This window comes from Bos taurus, chromosome 9, assembly GCF_002263795.3.
Source record: "Bos taurus isolate L1 Dominette 01449 registration number 42190680 breed Hereford chromosome 9, ARS-UCD2.0, whole genome shotgun sequence".
In the NCBI taxonomy this organism is placed as follows: Eukaryota; Metazoa; Chordata; class Mammalia; order Artiodactyla; family Bovidae; genus Bos; species Bos taurus.
This window is the reverse complement of record NC_037336.1, coordinates 18535063-18554681: the sequence shown is the minus strand read 5'-3', so window position 1 is coordinate 18554681 and position 19619 is coordinate 18535063. Positions and strand designations below refer to the sequence as shown.

General features: G+C 34.2%; 1 protein-coding gene across 5 annotated transcripts in view; it reads left to right on the top strand.

The window, feature by feature from the left end:
• The window catches only part of PHIP (pleckstrin homology domain interacting protein), a 128352-nt gene that overhangs the window by 92070 nt on the left and 16663 nt on the right, over positions 1 to 19619 (top strand). For all 5 annotated transcript variants that reach the window (XM_059890069.1, XM_024996925.2, XM_024996924.2 and 2 more), the window contains exons 24-32: positions 2089 to 2208; positions 3426 to 3533; positions 4042 to 4166; positions 4295 to 4377; positions 9399 to 9510; positions 9691 to 9752; positions 11859 to 12014; positions 14372 to 14492; positions 17192 to 17317. In XM_059890069.1, coding sequence (XP_059746052.1) covers positions 2089 to 2208; positions 3426 to 3533; positions 4042 to 4166; positions 4295 to 4377; positions 9399 to 9510; positions 9691 to 9752; positions 11859 to 12014; positions 14372 to 14492; positions 17192 to 17317 — 1013 coding nt within the window. The remainder of the gene's footprint in view (positions 1 to 2088; positions 2209 to 3425; positions 3534 to 4041; positions 4167 to 4294; positions 4378 to 9398; positions 9511 to 9690; positions 9753 to 11858; positions 12015 to 14371; positions 14493 to 17191; positions 17318 to 19619) is intronic.

The window sequence follows — 19619 nt, the reverse complement described above, 5'->3', positions numbered from 1 at the left end:
TTGCTCTTATTCTTTAGTCATCTTATCTCAGGTAAACACAGTAACATTTCCTTTCTTCTGCATAGAGTTGTAAAGCTGAAAAATAACTGAGACATCATTAGTTGATGTTTATTGCATCTGTGAAAAAGTAAAATATCTTCCATATGGTTAATTGTTTGAATCAATAGAAGAAAAAAAAACCTTGTTCGGCACATGCTTATTAGAATTCTCCTGAGATGCAGTACAGTTATCCCAGATAGTATCTGACATGTATCCCTTATGTTGTTTAGGAGCTCTGGAAATCAGAGCAATGAATTTTCATCTAGTGCCTGCAATACAGTCAATAAAAAGAAGTGTAAGACAAAGTACTTACTCCAAAAACAATGTGTGACCAACAAGTTGTTTGAATCCCCTCTCCCCAAAACAGGAGAAATACCACATGATACATTTAATTGGCAAACCAAAGGGAGACATCGTAGAGTTTCAGATAAGCCTTCCAGAAGAGGTCAGATTTTAGGTGGGCCTAGAAGAATTGCCATGGATAGAAAGAAAATAGATTAATTACCTTTATCTCCAAAATTAAGTCTCAGTGCATGAGGCTGGAAATTTAGAGAACTATCGATATGTTTTAATTATTTATTATTATTTAATTATTGTTTAAATAACCATAAATGATTATTAGTACTGACAGAAATCTAACCAAAACTTCAAGGATCCCCAGGATCTGAGTAAGGTTTATTATCATAATGATTCTTGGTTATGCCATAGTCCTACAGTTATAAATATGATTACTTCTATTTAATATCCAATTTACCTGACTTCATGTAAGAGCTGTTAGCTGTCCCACTCTGGGAAGAAATACTTGAGTAGTGTAACTAGTAGTTTATATTGAGGCTGGAGTTAGTAATTTTTAGCCTTTTCCTGCCTTTTTTCGTTTTACCTAGGTCAAAGGAAGCCTTTTTCAAATACTTTAACTGAGCACCTCATTATATGTAAGACTGATACAATCTGTGGATCTCAGTACATGGGATGGATTCATCTCATGTATAGTAAATGCCAGAGTCCTTTATCCCTCCGTTCTTCTCCACAGAGTTCTTCTAATGTATTTTAACAGAAATATAAAGGTGGTTAATAGGAAGAAGAGTTCGTAGGAAGATGAATACCGAGTAACAGCTAAAGGAACCTGCTGCAAGTAGTATTCTCTCATATCCCATTATGACTGTGTTTCTTTTTATGAACTTTCATTAACTCACGGTGATAGCTGCCTTATAACTTCCCTTTTCTTAAGCAAACACAAGAGAATAAAATTTAGAAGTCTTAGTTTACAAACACTGAACCAAAACATTTCTAATCAGCAACATGGTGTTTCTCTACTTATATATGTTAGGTTTCAGCTTTTAGAAAATTGGTTTTTCCAAAGTCTAAGGTAAGAGTTTCCAGCCTATCATGGCCACTTGTAGGTGACCAGAAATTTTAAACTTTTCTTAAAGGCCTATTCAGAAAGTTACAACGTAAGAGACCTGGCTTGAGAGCATTCTGATTGAAAAAAAAAATTTTTTTAGAAGCTTACATATGAAATGGCTACTTTAACAGGACTAGGGAATATTCTTGGGCTATATGCAAGTATAATGTCCAGCCCATAAAAGTTAGCCTTCTGTATCCTGGCACTGCTCAGCCCATATAAGAATGTCTTTCTTACTTCTTAGCAACATGCTATGCCTAGGGTTTTTTAAAGAAAAACCTCAAATATGTATTGGTTTGTTACATGGACAAACCAATGTTTGTGAAACTGAGAGAATGTTTAGAGGAAAGGCAACTACACAGAGCTTCTGTTTTGTTGTTTATGGGAATATCTCATCACCTACTTTTGTTTTGAATATTGTCTTTGGAGCTTTGGTTGATGTAGTACTTTTTTATGGAGTGAGTTGGTGAGATTGAACGTAACTATTTTGCCACTACTACCATCTTCCCAGAATAAGGTTTTTTAATACTTAAAGAACATACATTTTTATACAAAGATCCCTTTCCCCTTTTGTGTTATTAACTACCTGGGCAGACTGATAGATGAGTGCTTTCATGATAATATTTGATATTGTTTTACACTCTTAGAGATTGGCTGTGGGAGAACTAACGGAAAACGGTTTGACGTTGGAAGAATGGTTACCTTCAACATGGATTACAGACACTTTACCCCGAAGATGCCCATTTGTGCCACAGATGGGTGATGAGGTATTTTTTAACTTCTAAAAAATATCCTTTGTTTCATTCAAATAACTTTAAACACTTTTTACAGCTCTTGAAACAGAATTCTAGAGAATTGTAGCAGTTTTATGAAGTATCTCATATCTCAGTTTACGTTTTGTAGCTCTGTATGGAAAAAAGGAAAATTAAGAGGAAAGCTTTAATAATGTTTTTTTTATGGCTGCTATAAAAATTGCGATAGAAAATTAAATATTGTAAGAGAATAGAGGTTTATTAGCGTTTAAAAAACCAGTATGTATTTTTTAGTAAGAGGATGTTGTGGCCAATTTTCTTTTTCCTAAAATATATGGTAAAGGAAAAGCAAAATTTAACATTTGTTTATTTTTAATTGAAGGGTAATTATGTGGGTTTTTTTTATTTCATAAAAGTATTTTATCAATGTTTAAATAACTATAATGTTCATAATGTTTCTTAGATCTTAAAAAAAAATGTTATCTTCCAATTACCATTTAATTTTTTAAGAAAATGTGATTAGTCCTGATCAGTCATCATTTTGGACTATGTTTTTGTGAATTTAAAATGAAAATATACTAGACCAAAGTTTTCCACTCAGGAGTACATGTCTCCTTGTTTTTTGTGTAAATGTTAAGAGACAGGGTTATCTGGTATTCAGTAGGTTTACAGTGAAAAGTTAGGATAAATTTGGATAGCATTTTTCAACAAGCTCAGCTGTTTTAGTTGTGGGAAGAACACTTTGTATCAGAGTGCTGTATTCACGTACCAGTTCTAGCGGTAGTCAGGAGTCACTTAAATTTGACCTCCATAAATGAGAATAAATACATGTCTTGCTCTCTTCATAAGGATAAAATATATTTGAAAATAGATTATTCATTTTAAAGTTCCCTGCCTTTGTATAAACTCCTTGCTACAAAATAGGTAAACAGTAAACTAAACATGACCCCAAGTTACAACATACTTTATTATACAACCTAAAATAAAGTGGTGAGACCAAAAAGCCAAAAAGTTACTGCTTATCCTTAACCTTTTAATGTTATTTAGAACACTGGGTATTATTAAGTGATAGTAGGACAGCTGAAGGAAAAGGAGGAAGGATAAAATCAAAATATTAGAATTTCTTTTCATTTACAGGACATTAAATCTCCTACAGTTTTAGCTGATACTGTGCATTTTGGTTAAAGGAAACACATGCAAGTTTTAAAATTGTGACACTATTTACTTTTTAGGTTTATTATTTCCGACAAGGACATGAAGCATATGTTGAGATGGCCCGGAAAAATAAAATTTATAGTATAAATCCCAAAAAACAACCATGGCATAAAATGGAACTGCGGGTATGGTGTTTATGATTTAAAGCCCCAAAAGATGTGATTATAGAGAAAGTTGTATTTAATGTTATTATTTTCACTGTAAGAAACTGTTTCATGAAGATAGCTTTTTCTTTTAATTGAAATAATTCATAGGCATAGATTTTTAAAGAAACTTAAGATTGAGTTATATATATTCTAATAGTTTATAAGTTGGGACTAAAATGTAATTATGTTGAGAATTGGACAACATTAACATATTAAGGCAAACTTCATCTTTGTAAATTTGAAAGTATTTCTAGATTTATCAGTAATAGTTCAAAATTATTTCTCAGTCTCTGGAACTGTATTAGAAAATTCTTATTTCAATAAGGTTTTCTTTTTTTTTAATTGATATATAGTTTGCATACCATCAAAGTGCACCAATCTTAAGTACACAGCTCAGTGGGTTTTTATACATACATACAAAATAGTCACCTAGTGTTTAACAGATTATTTTGTGAATATGGTTTCTTATTTTCTATATCTTCTTCAGGAACAAGAACTGATGAAAATAGTTGGCATAAAGTATGAAGTGGGATTGCCTACCCTTTGCTGCCTTAAACTTGCTTTTCTAGATCCTGATACTGGTAAACTGACCGGTGGATCATTTACAATGAAGTAAGGACTGTTGAAAGAGGCAGTAGTTTCTTAGTATTGTAGATTGTTTTTCAAGATTTGGGTACATTTGAATGTATTTTAGATATCTGTAGTTATGTGACCTGATCAATTTGTTTCTGTTTTAATAGGTACCATGATATGCCTGATGTTATAGATTTCCTTGTCTTGAGACAACAATTTGAAGATGCAAAATATAGGCGGTGGAATATAGGTGCGTTATTTATTTGGAAGTTGTAATGATCGTTTTATCTAATAAATGATTTATGTTTTTCATTATTTAGATAATCAGATAAATATTGCCATTTGTGGCAATGTCAATAGGAAAGTAAGATATTGTATCAGGAATTTGGGGTATTTTTTTGTTTGCTTGTCTGTTTTAAAGAATAATAATACTTTTAAACTAGATGATGTTGAAATCTGAATGTTTTTTCTCATATTTCGTAACTGTGTATAAGATTGTTTATAACTATTCCTTTTGTTAGTATATGTACTGAAATAAATTTTTATCCAAAAGAAGTAATGACAGAATTCAAACTTGAAACAAAAGATGTGTTCCATTGAAAATGTTTAATTGTACTGGGACCTAAACTAAACTGACTTTTTTCTTTTATTGGGTACCTCTGTTAAAACTAATATTGTAACCAAGACTCAAAAAAACTTTAGAAAACCTTAAAAGTCTCCAGGCATTTAAGGTACTTTATATACAGATGGTTATGCTATTTACTAGAGTATTTAAGAATTTCTAAAAGGACCACTCTGAAGTAGAGTATCATGCCTATATGCTATATTTTGCTTTGAGAAAGCACCTCACTTGATATAGCATTTCATTCCTCCTCTAGTACCATTGGAAGGGATTAGTGTGGTGATTTGTTTGTTGTTTGGTCTTGGTAAATACAGAGATTTACATGTGTGCTATAGTGAAAGTCACTCAGTTGTGTCTGACTCTGTACGACCCTATGGACTGTACAGTCCTTGGAATTCTCCAGTCCAGAATACTGGAGTGGGTAACCTTGCCCTTCTCCAGAGGATCTTCCCAACCCAGTGATCGACCCAGGTTTCCTGCATTGCAGTCGGATTCTTCAGCAGCTGAGCCACAAGGGAAGCCCAAGAATATTGGAGTGGGTATACCTGTGTGCTATAAAAAGAAAAATTATGGAAGTGTAGTCATTAAAAATAGGGACATGCAAGCTGTAGAAAAAAATTTGCATCCCATGTCCCATTTCTCTGAAAGCTTTGAAAGATGTGTTCCATCAAATTTTGTTATTCAGTCGCTCAGTTGTGTCTGACTCTTTATGACCCCATGGACTGCAGCATGCCAGGTTTCTCTGTCCTCCACCATCTCCTGAAGCTTGCTTAAAGTCATGTCCATTGAGTCGGTGATGCCTTATCCAACCATCTCATCCTCTGTCATCCCCTTCTCCTTCTGCCCTCAGTCTTTCCCAGCATCAGGGTCAACTCTTTGCATCAGGTGGCCAAAGTATTGGAGTTTCAGCTTCAACATCAGTCCTTCCAGTGAACACCCAGGACTGATTTCCTTTAGGATGGACTGGTTGGACCTCCTTGCAGTCCAAGGGACTCTCAAGAGTCTTCTCCAACGTCACAGTTCAAAAGCATACATATTTTGGCACTCAGCCTTCTTTATGGTCCAGCTCTCACATCCATACATGACTACTCGAAGAACCATATCTTTGACTAGACAAACCTTTGTTGGTAAAGTAATGTCTCTGCTTTTTAATACACTATCTAGGTTTGTCATAGCTTTTCTTCCAAGGAGCAGGCATCTTTTAAATTTCATTGCTGTAGTCACTATCTGCAGAGATTTTGTTTGGATCCCAAGAAAATAAAGTCTCACTGTTTCCATTGTTTCTGTGTCTATTTGCCACGAAGTGATAGCACCTGTTGACATGACCTTACTTTTTGAATGTTGAGTTTTAAGCCAGCTTTTTCACTTTCCTCTTTTCACCTTCATCAAGAGGCTCTTTAGTTCCTCTTTGCTTTCGGTCTTAAGAGTGGTGTCATCTGCATATCTGAGGTTATCGATGTTTCTCCAGGCAGTCTTGATTACAGCTTTGTGCTTCATCTAGCCTGGCATTTCACATGATGTACTCTGCTTATAAGTTAAATAAGCAGGGTGACAATATACATCCTTGACCTACTCCTTTTCCAATTTTGAACCAGTCCATTGCCGTGTTCGTTTTTTCTATCAAATAAGGAAATAATAAAGACTAGGAATCTCAGTAAGAGACAGGAAATTCAGGACAGGAAATCGCCAAAAGAAATTCCCAAGTAATAGTCAGCAGAAGTCTCAGAATACTATCTGTCTGGCAAGTCTGTAAAACAGTCCAGAAGACACTGTCCTCTTAGAGAGAAATCTTCAGGAGAAAAAGTAAAACTGATAAATTGTCTAACATGTTTGACTTTGACTTTATTGTCATTATTGTGGGAAATTATCTATTGAAGACTGTTTTATAGTTTGAGTTGTTAGAGAATGTGGGGAAATTATTCATAAAATTCAGAGAAAATGAAGTGATTATACAGATTTTTGCAAGAAAGGAATTGTGTGCTATTGGACTCATTAGTGAACAATATTTATACAGTATAGCCTGACAGAGGACAACTGAAAATGGATTAAACAAAATGCACATACCCTTTATATACAGTTATATGGAGACAGGCCAATACTTAATGTCTGAACTTGATGAGTAAAGGAATAGCTATATACTCACGTAGAAAACTGTAAGTAAATTCAAGAAGAAAGAGTTAAAAGTTCTTGGTTTTGGATATAAGCCTTTGGTACATGTGATTTTTAAAATTATTTCCATGTGTTGATAAGATTAATTTCATCTCTTTTAAAAATTTTATTTATTTTTGGCTGTGGTGCATCTTTGTTGCTACATGGGCTTTTCTCTAGCTGTGGAGAGCCGGCTTACTCTCTGGTTGCGATACACAGGTTTCTTGTTGCAGCAGCTTCTCTCACTGCAGAGCACAGGCTCTGTGTCACGTGGGCTCAGTAGTTGCCGCTCCCGGGCTCAGGAGCACATGCTGAATAGCTGTGGCTCTCAGGCAGGCTTAGTTGCTTTGCGCCATATGGATTAGGAATCAAACCCCTGTCTCCTGCATTGGCAGGTGGATTCTTTACCACTGATCCACCAGGGAAGTTTTCTCATCTCTGATTTTTAAGGACATGCATCTGCCAATAAGTTGGCAGAACAAATATTACCAGTTAGAACCCAGGAATATTCCAGAAATGTACTGACAACATAAGTAAGGAAATAATGGCAAGCATTGTTCATATTGAAGAGATAGTCCAAATGGATGTACATCAGAATGTTCTCATTTGGATCTTATAATTTTAAATGTATAAATTACTGTTAATGTTTCTTCTAAAGTTGGTAACTAGTTAATCTTCTATTTCTGAAGATGTTTTTACCAACTGCTATTTAAAATTACATCAGTAATAATTACTTCGGCCAGTCCTTAAGGCTTACTCTGGTAGACTCTGCTGCTGCTAAGTCACTTCAGTTGTGTCCGACTCTGTGTGACCCCATAGACAGCAGCCCACCAGGCTCCCCCGTCCCTGGGATTCTCCAGGCAAGAACGTTGGAGTGGGTTGTCATTTCCTTCTCCAGTGGATGAAAGTGAAAAGTGAAAGGGAAGTCGCTCAGTCATGCCTGACTCTTAGCGACCCCATGGACTGCAGCCAACCAGGCTCCTCCGCTGGTAGACCTTATTCTAATTTTATTGTCATTATCGTACAGTATCATTCATTGTGGGACGGCACATGTTATCCAGTTCTTCTTCTTTAGCATAATGTCATCAGTCTAAGTAGGATCACAAGAAATAGCTTTATGAAACTCAGTACTGTGTTTACTCTTCAGGTGTTGGTGATGTCAGTAATGCTGCTTCTTAAATTATGTAATGTCTTCTCACTAAGTATAGTGTCACTAATATGTATCTCAGGAGCAGTTAGAGACTCTCTAGTAATAGCTCATATTTCCCTGTTAATATTTGCTGTTTGAATGCTTGAATTTGAACCTAAATTTGATCTCAGTGCATGCTCACCCAGAATATGTATATACATACATATATATAACTCAGCAACATGCAGTTGTGTTCTATTAACAGCCTGGTTCCAACTTTCCTTTTTTGTCACTATATTTATTTTTTTCAAAGCATTTTATGCTCCTACAGTTGGCCCTCCATAGCTACAGATTCAGCCAACCTTGCAGCAAAAATATTCTGGAGAAAAAAAATTTCCAGAAAGTTCCAGAAAGCGAATTTGAATTTGCCTTATGCTGGCCAACTATTTACATAGTATTTACAGCTATTTTGATAGCACTTACATTGTATTAACTATATTATAAATAATCTAGAGATGATTTAAAGTATGCGGGAAGGTATACGTAGGTTACATGCACGTACACGTGATTTTATATATGGAAGTTGAGTATCCACAGATTTTGGTATCTGAAGTGTCCTGCAGCCAGTCAATCTGCCACAGATATTGAAGGACGACTACATGTCTTTGTACATTGTTAAATCCTTTTTGGTAAAAAAATGTGAATATAAACACTTTTTAAAGTGGGTTTGAAAATGAAACTGATTCAGATAAGATTAATTTGTTTAAAGTGACATGGATAAGTTATTTGAACTCAAATCTTTCAGAATTAACCAGGAGAAAAATCACTTAAGTACTGTGAGAGCTTAGAAAGGGGAAAGCATGGTAAAAAGGCAGGGAGTAGTTAACAGTTTTCATATGACATGGAGGGAAGGTGAGGAGATAGCTTATCAGAGTCTTTGAGGAAAGCAGTTTTCAGTAATATGACAGCTGAATGCAGTTGGTTAAGGAAAAGATTATAGAGTGCTGTCTGTTTTACAAAGGTTAGTTTTTGTTTTGTTTTTTCTTTCTGTAGGAAGGAAAAGTGAGTGTAAAGTGGTAGATTGGTAAAAATGTTTAAAATAAAGAGTGAATTTCTCCTTACCATAATAAATGGTAAAAAATGGTCTGAAAGGTGATAAGTCACACTTCAGGTGTGCTTGTTATATAACTTTTCCTCTCAGTATTGCTGATTTTATTTATTTACTAATTTATTTTGGAGTGTGTAGGTCATTTTTTATAGGTCTTTTAATAATAATACAGGCTTTTTAGCATCTTAAAGGGATACTTTGGGAAAGAGGAGCAGCAGCAGCGTTTCATTTAAGAGTAATGAAATGGCTTTTATTCTTGGCCAGGTGACCGTTTCAGATCAGTCATAGATGATGCCTGGTGGTTTGGAACAATTGAGAGCCAGGAACCACTTCAGCCTGAGTACCCTGATAGTTTGTTCCAGTGCTACAATGTTTGGTAAGGAAGTATTGTGTTTTGGTTCAGCCTGACTTGCTTTGAATGTTTTCCCCATCTGTTAAAATGCTAAAGATACTCCTTTTAAACACTGAAGTAGTTACTTTATTTTTCAGTGTGATTTTATTGAAATTGCAATGCAGTGTTTAGATTTTTTAATATAAAGGTTTTCCTTTCTTTAAGCTGGGACAATGGAGATACAGAAAAGATGAGTCCTTGGGATATGGAGCTTATACCTAACAATGGTAAGTGTAAAGTTTTTTGTGTCTGTTACGGAATTCATTTCTTAAATAAAAATCTGATTTGATAACTTGTAGGTACAAAGAGTTCTTGATGAAGAGCAAGTAGAAAATATTCATTCCACATGCATTTTTATTGACCCTGGAGGTAGGGGAGGCATAATAGTGACTAGACTAAACATAATCCTTGTCCACTTGGAATTTGTAGTTTAAGAGGGAAGGTTGAAGATAATTACAGCAAAATATACTGATTTGCTTGTTGTTATTCACTGTAGAAGATGAGCACTTGGGAGCAAAGATATTTTTACAACTCCAGCAAAATACATAGAATACAGCATAATACTGAGAGGTCAGGCTTTTTTGAATGAAGTATAGATTCATATCCTAGCTCTGCCATCTTTTCTCTGTGTCATCTTGACAAGTTCCTTTACGCCTTGAAACTCGAGATGCTTAGTATTCAGTCTTTGGAACTATAAACTAATACTTTTCTTACAGGACTGCTATGAGAATTAAATGATATCATATGTGTAAAGTGCTTATTATAGAGCCTGACACATGTAAGGTCTCAATGAGTAGGTAATTATAATAACTGTCATTTTGCATATGGCCTGACACATTGCCTTAGAATTTGGGAGTTAGCCGTTGGCAGTAAGAATGACATCTTCCTGGAACTGAGAAAAGACCAGTGTGTCTAAGCCTGGATATTGCATTTTCTATGTCATTGCCCATATTTGTTTCAGTTTAAGAAAATAAAACACATACAACTGTATATGTCTAAAAAGTTTTAAAGGATGGGGATATGAGGACTTCCACAAATTATCTTTTACATTACTGTTTGTTTTTTTTAATAGTATGTTACTTTTACTATCAGATAAGAATTTTTTAAAAAAGAAAAACAACCTGACTTGTAACATAGTAGAACTGATCATTTACAAATGGAATTCCTCACTAATTATTATATTAAAAAAATTCAGAAAAAAGATAATGTGAAAAAAGTAAACCCAATCTGGTAAATCTTAGAAATGAGAAAATGGTCATGCGGATTTTGATTAAGACTAGTTCTTTCTAGAAATTGTCACTTTGAGAGACCAGTACCAATAATGTCTTTTTCATCTCATTGCTAAATTAGAGTTGTTTAATACTGTACAATGTGTTAATCGGCTTGTAAATGTGTTACATGACTTACCTTCCAGTTTTATTTCTCTCCTTTGTTAAGGTTTGAATTTGAACTCATATCAGACTATTGTGAATGTGAGAGAAATGAAGCTAATAGATATAATCCCTGGGGTACTTCTTGAAATGAATGAGTAACAGTAATACACTGTTGTTTCCGACCTCAGTATATTGCTGTGTGGAGGGGGTGATTTTTGTTGTTTCTGTTCTATTCCGTTATACGTATATAGGCACTCAAGAGTTTAATTACATTTCTAGAGGAGGAGGAGTTTCGTGACCAGATAGTAGCATATTTCCAAATGTTTCTCTCCTGAAGTCTTGTTCAAAGAAAAATTGCCTTGGCAGATTTGTAGTTTTTATGTCACCACCACCCCCTAATTATTTTATTAAAGATTCAGACGTGCAGAAAGCATACCTTCATCATTTAAGAGCAAAAAGCCTAAGCATCATCTGTCATTATTCATAATTCTGACTGTCCCTACACTTTTAGAAAAACAGTGAGGCTTTGATTAAAACATTTCTGAAAAAAAAAAAAAAATACCACTTTTGTTCAAATTCACATGGCATGTTTTATCAGAGTAAATTAGAGATTATATATTACGAAATTACTCAGAAATTTTTTTTAATTTTCATGATTTTATACGAATACTTTATCCTTCACATGTAACTGATAATAAAGCAAGTTGTGAGGTATAATTTTGGAGAAGTAATTACATGCTCATCTAGAAAATTAATCATGAAATTAATGTTGTAAAGAATAAATTTTATTGACTCTTGAAACATAACTTTCCTTTAATGAAAATAAAGACTAATACTTACCAAATCTTTACAAAGGTATAGTTTAATTTTATAAAAATATCAACTCTGATTCTAAAGGTAACTTAAATATTACTGATATTACCACATATTTTCATTAAATCTCATTTCTTTCTATTTCAGCTGTATTTCCTGAAGAACTAGGTACCAGTGTTCCTTTAACCGATGTTGAAACCAGATCATTGATCTATAAGCCTCTTGATGGTGAATGGGGTTCCAATCCCAGGGATGAAGAATGTGAAAGAATTGTTACAGGAATAAACCAGTTGATGACACTAGGTAAATAATAACAACATATGAAAAAATATATATGTATATACTCTCTCTATGTGTGTGTGTGTGTGTGTGTGTATCTATCTATTTACATATATATGCATGAAGATAGCTAGAAAATGTTGCCAGTAAGCAAAGGGAAAAAAAAAATTTATTCAAGCAAAATTATTTTTTGTTATAAGTCAGTGTTTTCAAATATTTTTAAGTGATTTTTTAAAATGCAGTTTTACACAAGACTCAAATATCTGAAACAATTATAAATGCTTTAGTTGAATTTCAGTGCCTGCCCAAGACTGTTTAGACTACTGCACAGTTACACTCATTTCACATGCTAGCAAGGTATATGCTCAAATCCTTCAAGCGAGGCATCAGCCAGTATGTGAATCAAGAACTTCCAGATGTGTAAGCTAGATTTAGAAAAGGCAGAGGAACCAGAGATCAAATTGCCAGCATCCATTGGATCATAGAGAAAGCAAGGGAGTACCAAAAAAAGTCTGCTTCTGCTTCATTGACTATGCTAAAGCCTTTGACTGTGTGGATCACAGCAAACTGTGGAAAATTTCTTAAGAGATGAGAATACTAGACCACCTTACCTGCCTCCTGTGAAATCTGTATGCAGGTCAAAAAGCAACAGTTAGAACCAGACATGGAACAGACTGGTTCCAAATTGGGAAGAGAGTATGTCAAGGATGTATATTGTCACCCTGCTTATTTAACTTCTATGCAGAGTACATTATGAAAAATGCTGGGCTGGATGAATCACAAGCTGGAATCAAGATTCCTGGAAGAAATATCAACAACCTCAGATATACAGATGATTCCACTGTCGTGGCAGAAAGCAAAGAAAGAGGAGCTAAAGAGCCTCTTGATGAGGGTGAAGGAGGAGAGTGAAAAAGCTGGCTTAAAACTCAACATTCAAAAAACTTGAGATCATAGACTACAGTCCCATCACTTCATGGCGAAGAGATGGAGAAAAAGTGAAAATAGTGACAGACTTTATTTTCTTAGGCTCCAAAATCACTACAGATGGTGACTGCAGCAATGAAATTAAAAGATTCTTGGTTCTTGGAAGAAAAGCTATGACAAACCTAGACAGCATATTAAAAAGCAGAGGCATCACTTTGCTGACAAAGGTCCCTGTAGTCAAAGCTATGGTTTTTCCAGTAGTCATGTTATGGATGTGAGAGTTGCACCTTAAAGAAGGCTGGATGCCAAAGAATTGACTCTTTCAAATATGGTACTGGAGAATGCTCTTGAGAGCCCCTTGTACTGCAAGGAGATCAAGCCAGTCAGTCCTAAAAGAAATCAACCCTGAACGTTCATTGGAAGGACTGATGCTGAAGCTCCAATACTTTGGCTTTGGGGATCAGCTGACTCATTGGAAAAGACCCTGATGTTGGGAAAGATTGAGGGCAAGAGGAGAAGGGGGTGACAGAGGATGGGATATATTTATAGTATCAATAGTGAGGGACAGGGAAGCCTGGTGTGCTGCAGTCCTTCGGACACAAAGAGTCACACACAAATTATCAGTTGAACAACAGCAAACTGAGTTTCAGAGTGAGAGCTCTAGAAATGCCAAGGGTACCAGTGAAAAATGTAAATCCTCCAGAACCTAACTTTAAAACCCTTGACATACTTAGGCTGGAATGATGTAAATTAGAGGAGGAGGGTTGAAAGCTGAGTTAGATGGGTAGGTATACCATTTTCCCTCTTAACTTGATATACATATACACAATAGAATATTGTAAAGGGAGAGATGAGGGTATATGAACTGCTTTGCTTTGTTTGAAGAAAGAACAGTGACCATAGAACATAATTATCTGAACTCTGGGTAGACTAAATACATACTGAGTAGGTATACATTTGAGTAGGGAATCTGCTTCAAAGAATCTAAGGCAGAAATTACTGTGAATAAGAGCTGAAGACATTGGAGACACATATTGGATGATATTTTCATCTGATGTCTTTTATAAGATGGCAGCTCTTAATGAATTACTGTCTCACATACTATCTTAAGTAATTTTAGTAATTATGTCAAAACAATTACTACCAAACACATAGATTCAGGAATGACCTGGTTTTAATTATGGAAATACATGTGGATGTTCTTTAATAGGTCAGATTTATATATTGTCTATCATCTTTTCTAAAGAATCTTTGAATAACATTCCTAGAATTTTGCAGTACAAATGCAGACATAATAAAAAGTGAGTCTGTGTTAGCTAAACTGTATGTTTTTTCTGTCAAAAGATAGTGGTAGACTTTATGTGGATTTGAACTTAAGGCTTATATCAAGAAGAATTGTGAAGTACTTTAAGCAATAAAAAGATGAATTTATAAACTTACTTGTTCATTTATTTTAGATATTGCTTCAGCATTTGTGGCCCCTGTGGATCTGCAAGCGTATCCTATGTATTGCACTGTAGTGGCATATCCAACGGATTTAAGTACGATTAAACAGAGACTGGAAAACAGGTTTTACAGGTTAGAATCATTTGCTTGCTGTAGCTACTGCCAAAGGAAAGCTAAATGATTCTTTCAGCCATTTACTGATCCTCCTAGCAGTGTTTCTCAAATTTTAACACACATCCCATTTAACAGTGGGATCTTGTTAAAAATGCAGAATCTGGTAGTAGGTTTAGAGTAAACCTGAGATACTGCCTTTCTAACAAGTTCCCAGTGATGCTGGTGCTGCTGGTTTGTGGACCACACTTAGAAATAAATATGAACAATGGTCACTCTCTTCATACTGTATTTTATGAATTTATCCAACATGTTTTATTTTCTCTTAGATACCACATTGAGATATTTGTTCACAGATTTTTTATAGAATAATATTAAATATTGTTCTCTTATTAATTTAGCTTATGAATACTTCTTAAAAGTGAAATTAGGAAAATTTGGGCTACTTTATTATAGTTGTAGCTTAGTTTGAAATATAACTAGAGTTTTTAAAAGATGTAATTTCATTTAATTTGCATCTGCTGGTTAGCAGTTTTGATAAACATTGAGTTCTAATCTTGGGCAGACTTTGTAGGTTTATTGGCTAACATGTCTTAAATTTTTTTTGACATAAATGAAATCATTCTTTTAGCTTTTCATCTTTCTTAATGACTTTTGCTTAGCAGGCCAATAGCATTTTAACTTAACTAATACTGCATTAAAACTTAATTTTGGTGACCTGTTTTATGTTACTGCAATTATTTATACTGCTATTTACTTAAGTTACTATTTAACTTAAGGAAATTTTTCATCATATTTTGTATTCATATTTTTTATGTAAATTGTTTTCTACACTCTAATAGTTGGACTATATCTAGAAAGATAAATTTCTGCCATCTCCAACCATTGTTAAAAATGTACTTTCTCATAGAAATTCTGCTCAGCATAAGAACTGCTAAGGTGTACTCTTTACATTGCAACTTAATTAGGCTTTTTGGCTTTAACCTAGCTTAGTAATCAATTGAGGAAAAGAACTTTTGAAACAGAGTCCTTACTTAAATTAGAAATGACCTGATTTTTAACCAGATAATGTAGTTATAGACCTGCTGCTGCTGCTAAGTCACTTCAGTCGTGTCCGACTCTGTGCGACCCCATAGACGGCAGCCCAGTAGGCTCCCCCGTCCCTGGGATTCTCCAGGCAAGAACACTGGAGTGGGTTGCCATTTCCTTCTCCAATGCATGAAAGTGAAAAGTGAAAGTGAAGTTGCTCAGTCGTGTCCGACTCTTAGCAACCCCAAGGACTGCAGCCTATCAGGCTCCTCCGTCCATGGGATTTTCCAGGCGAGAGTACTGGAGTGGGGTGCCATTGCCTTCTCCGGTTATAGACCTGAGTTATGTTCTTATTTCATAATAATGAAGCCATCATGAGCTATTTCACTGTTTCAGGCTCTTTTGCTTCTTCTCTGTTCATTGGCTTCAGACTTCCTACAGTTTATAGTGCCTCTTTGGCACTTCTGCTTCAGTCTTAAACCACTATCAGTTTGCTCTACTGATATTAAATCCTCATGCCTTACTTTACACACAGTTTCTATAGGGTACTTTGAAAATAGCCTGTGATTCTTTCATTAGAATGAGCCATGGAGATGCTATTGGAAACTTACAGAAGCTTTTCTGTATGCTTCTATATGCACAATTACATTTTATATATATGTAGTTTTTAAAATTCCATATAATTGTTTTCTGTTTACACATCAGTAAAGTTTTTTGAGTATTTTCTTCCATGTCATTTTAAGCTGGTTGATATTCTAAAAGTAACTTTTGGATTTTTCTTTAGTTAAAACTGAAATAAAATAAAACTTCAAAATTTTAGTACAGTTGACTCACGAACAGCATGGGTTTGAATTGCATAGGTCCATTTACACATGGATTTTTTCCCAATAATATGTGTACTGTGCTAAGCTTAGTCACTCAGTTGTGTCTTGACTCTTTGTGACCACATAGACTGTAGCCTGCCAGGCTCTTCTGTCCATGAAATTCTCTAGGCAAGAATACTGGAGTGGGTTGCCACACCCTTCTCAATAATACCTGTAGTACTACATAATGCATGTATGCAGAACCTTGGATAGGGATAGCCAATTCTAACATTGTACTCAGATTTTAGACTTGGAGGAGGGTCAGTGCTGCATTGTTCAAGGATCAACTGTATCATTAATTTTGTGTAAAAAAAATTTTTTTTTAGATAGATTTCTTAGTATACTTTTTGTCCCTTAAGCAGGCTATTAGTTAGCTTTTCACTTTTAAATGTTACTTGATTACTAGCAATAAAATTAGATTGAAATTGGTTGTTTCCCTTTTTATGAAAAAGTTAGATATGTTTATTATTAAAATTGACACCATACATGAAAAGGATATATAAAGGAAAAACTAAAACTCCACTGTTTCTCTCCTCCTCATGCTCTCCTTTCAGTCTCTCTCCCTAAATGAAGGCCCTGTTGATAGTCTAATGTGTCTAATCCGGATATTTTCTATGCCAATATATAATATTGCTACTCTTTTTTTACCCTGTGACACAACTGAGATTCAGTTTTTTTTTTTTGAACAGTTTTTTAAGGTGTGAGTTTTATAATTGATTTAAGACTGCAATTAAAAAGTCAGAATGTCTTGGTTTTAAAATGTGTTTATGTATTTCTAAGTTTATTCTAAAGAGGCTAATAAGACTTCTGCATTTTGTTTGTTTAAAGGCGAGTTTCTTCCCTAATGTGGGAAGTTCGATATATAGAGCATAATACACGAACATTTAATGAGCCTGGAAGCCCTATTGTGAAATCTGCTAAATTTGTGACTGATCTTCTTCTACATTTTATAAAGTGAGTTATTTTTCCACACTTAATTATATTACTGTAATAATTAATGGTGGTATTTTAAAATGTAAAATGTCAAAACATAGAATGCAATCATTTTTTATTAGACGCCTTGTCATACTACACAAATATGTGCTGTGATACAACCACAGGTCCTCTCCAAATAGGAAGCATATGTAAGTTCATTGGCTAATAATAATTATGAAATCATAGAGATTGTATTACAGTTGTGTTCTGATTTACATAAGAAAACATGGATGTTTCTCTAAATCTAATGTTGGATAATAATAGCAAGCTTTTATTGAACATGCAATGTTTTAGCTAAATAAGCTCTTCTAAGTCAAATAAAAATCTAACAGGTGGGAGAGGTCATTATCTGTAATTTACAGTTAAGAAAATTAAATCTTTTAGAGGTTAACTTGTTTGATTTTCACAGTACATGATTGTCTGCCATTTTATTTGAGAACCTTTCACCTTAATATTGTATTATCCCTGTCAGGTTGATGAAAAAGTATTCAAATAGGTCAGCAGGAAACTGAACTTGAACATTCAAGGCTTTTTTCTTCAAAGTGAAGTTTATTTCCCCATTAATTAATCCCGTACCAAGAGTGATAGCTATATTTCAGACAGTAGGGTTTTTATTTCCTTGTCTTATGGATTTTATGTATTCATAGAATGAGTTGAGTCTTCTAAACTGAAGCTAGAGGAGTGGATCATATGTTTTGTATAAAATACAGCTCTGAATTTGTATTAAGGTTATTTATATTTGATAATTTTTTTCTCATTAATCGAATAGGATATTTTATAATTTAAGTTTCAATACTCTCCTGCTATCAGCTTTCATTTTTATATAAAGGGATTATTGAGGCTTTTTATTTAAACATATTCAGCTTCATTCTCATGACTCAGCATAATCATAGGGTCCCTTTTCTTGGTGTTAGGTGGGTTTGTTTTTGTTTGTTTTGCTAAGGAATGTAGGTAATTCCTATATGAAAAACCACCAAAGAAAATTAGTACAGTAAGCTTAATGCCCTTCCTCTACTTTATTCTCTAAGGAAATGCTTTGCATTTCAAGTAGTGAGTAGTTCCAGGGCTGCTGTTGCTAGGCTTTTGCTGATTTTCAATAAAATTGATAATCAAGATAATAAAAATTTAGTTATCCTCAGGAAACTGTTTATATAACTTGGTTATAAAATTTATAATATCTTAACTAAAATTTTTAATTTTGTGTTTTATCATGTATGTTATGAACATCTACTTTTCCAAAGAAATAGGGATCAGTAGAATCACATGATCCATTGATATTTTAGCAAATTAATTTAGATGAAGTCACTATTTTTATGTTTGGAATAGGCTTTGAAATTGTATTTCTTTCAAATAGTTATTTTGAAATGCCTTATGAAAATAGACTAAAATAATAGTGCATTATGTTGTATATATCTAAAAGTGGTTTTAGATATATACAGTTTTTTAATGGTATATAATTTGTTGAAAACCACTTTCGGCTGGTAGTACTTTTCAGGATGTTTTGTATGTCTTGAAATTTTGGTAACTACTTTTTAATTGAGTTATTTGGCCAAATTTCAAGTAATAGATACATACAAAATGTTGTAATAGATACTTGGAGATAGAAATGCATAATTACCCTGTTAATACAGCTTTATAGGGTAGATAAATCTGTGACTAATTGTAATACAGGGAAAAGGTAAAAAGAGTTTGTGTGAATGTTTAGATGAAGGATAGGGTCACTTCTGGCTATGAGAGTGGGATTTCAGGCACAGGGAGATACGTGTTAAGATGTATGGACAAGGTAGATAGTGATTCAAAAGTTAGATGGGAACAAAGAACTTCCAGGGATGGGGAATGGCATGAGGGAGAGAAGTAAAGATTTGTTAAGGGAATTGAGTACATTGAAATCAGGTGAAGTAGAGAGTACATGAGCAGAAGTAATAGTGGTAGAAGTGCTAAACTTGAGTTTGGACCATATCACAGAGGACCTCAAATGCTGATCTAACAAATTATACTTAAAATAGGAGCATAGGAAGCAAGAGGCTATTGAAAATATTTGTGCATGAGAATAGCATGAGGCATGCTGTGCCTGAAAAATACTAATTTGAATGCAGTGTCTAGTGTTAACTGATGGGGAAGAGACAGAAAGCGAAGGACTATTGAAATTATTTTAACATGAGAATAACATGATGCAAATTGCTTTAAAAAATACTAATTTGACTGCAGATTGACTTCGATAGCTGACCAAGTAAGAAGTGAGGGAAACTTAATTTATGAAAGTGAGAAGCAGGCAGATGTC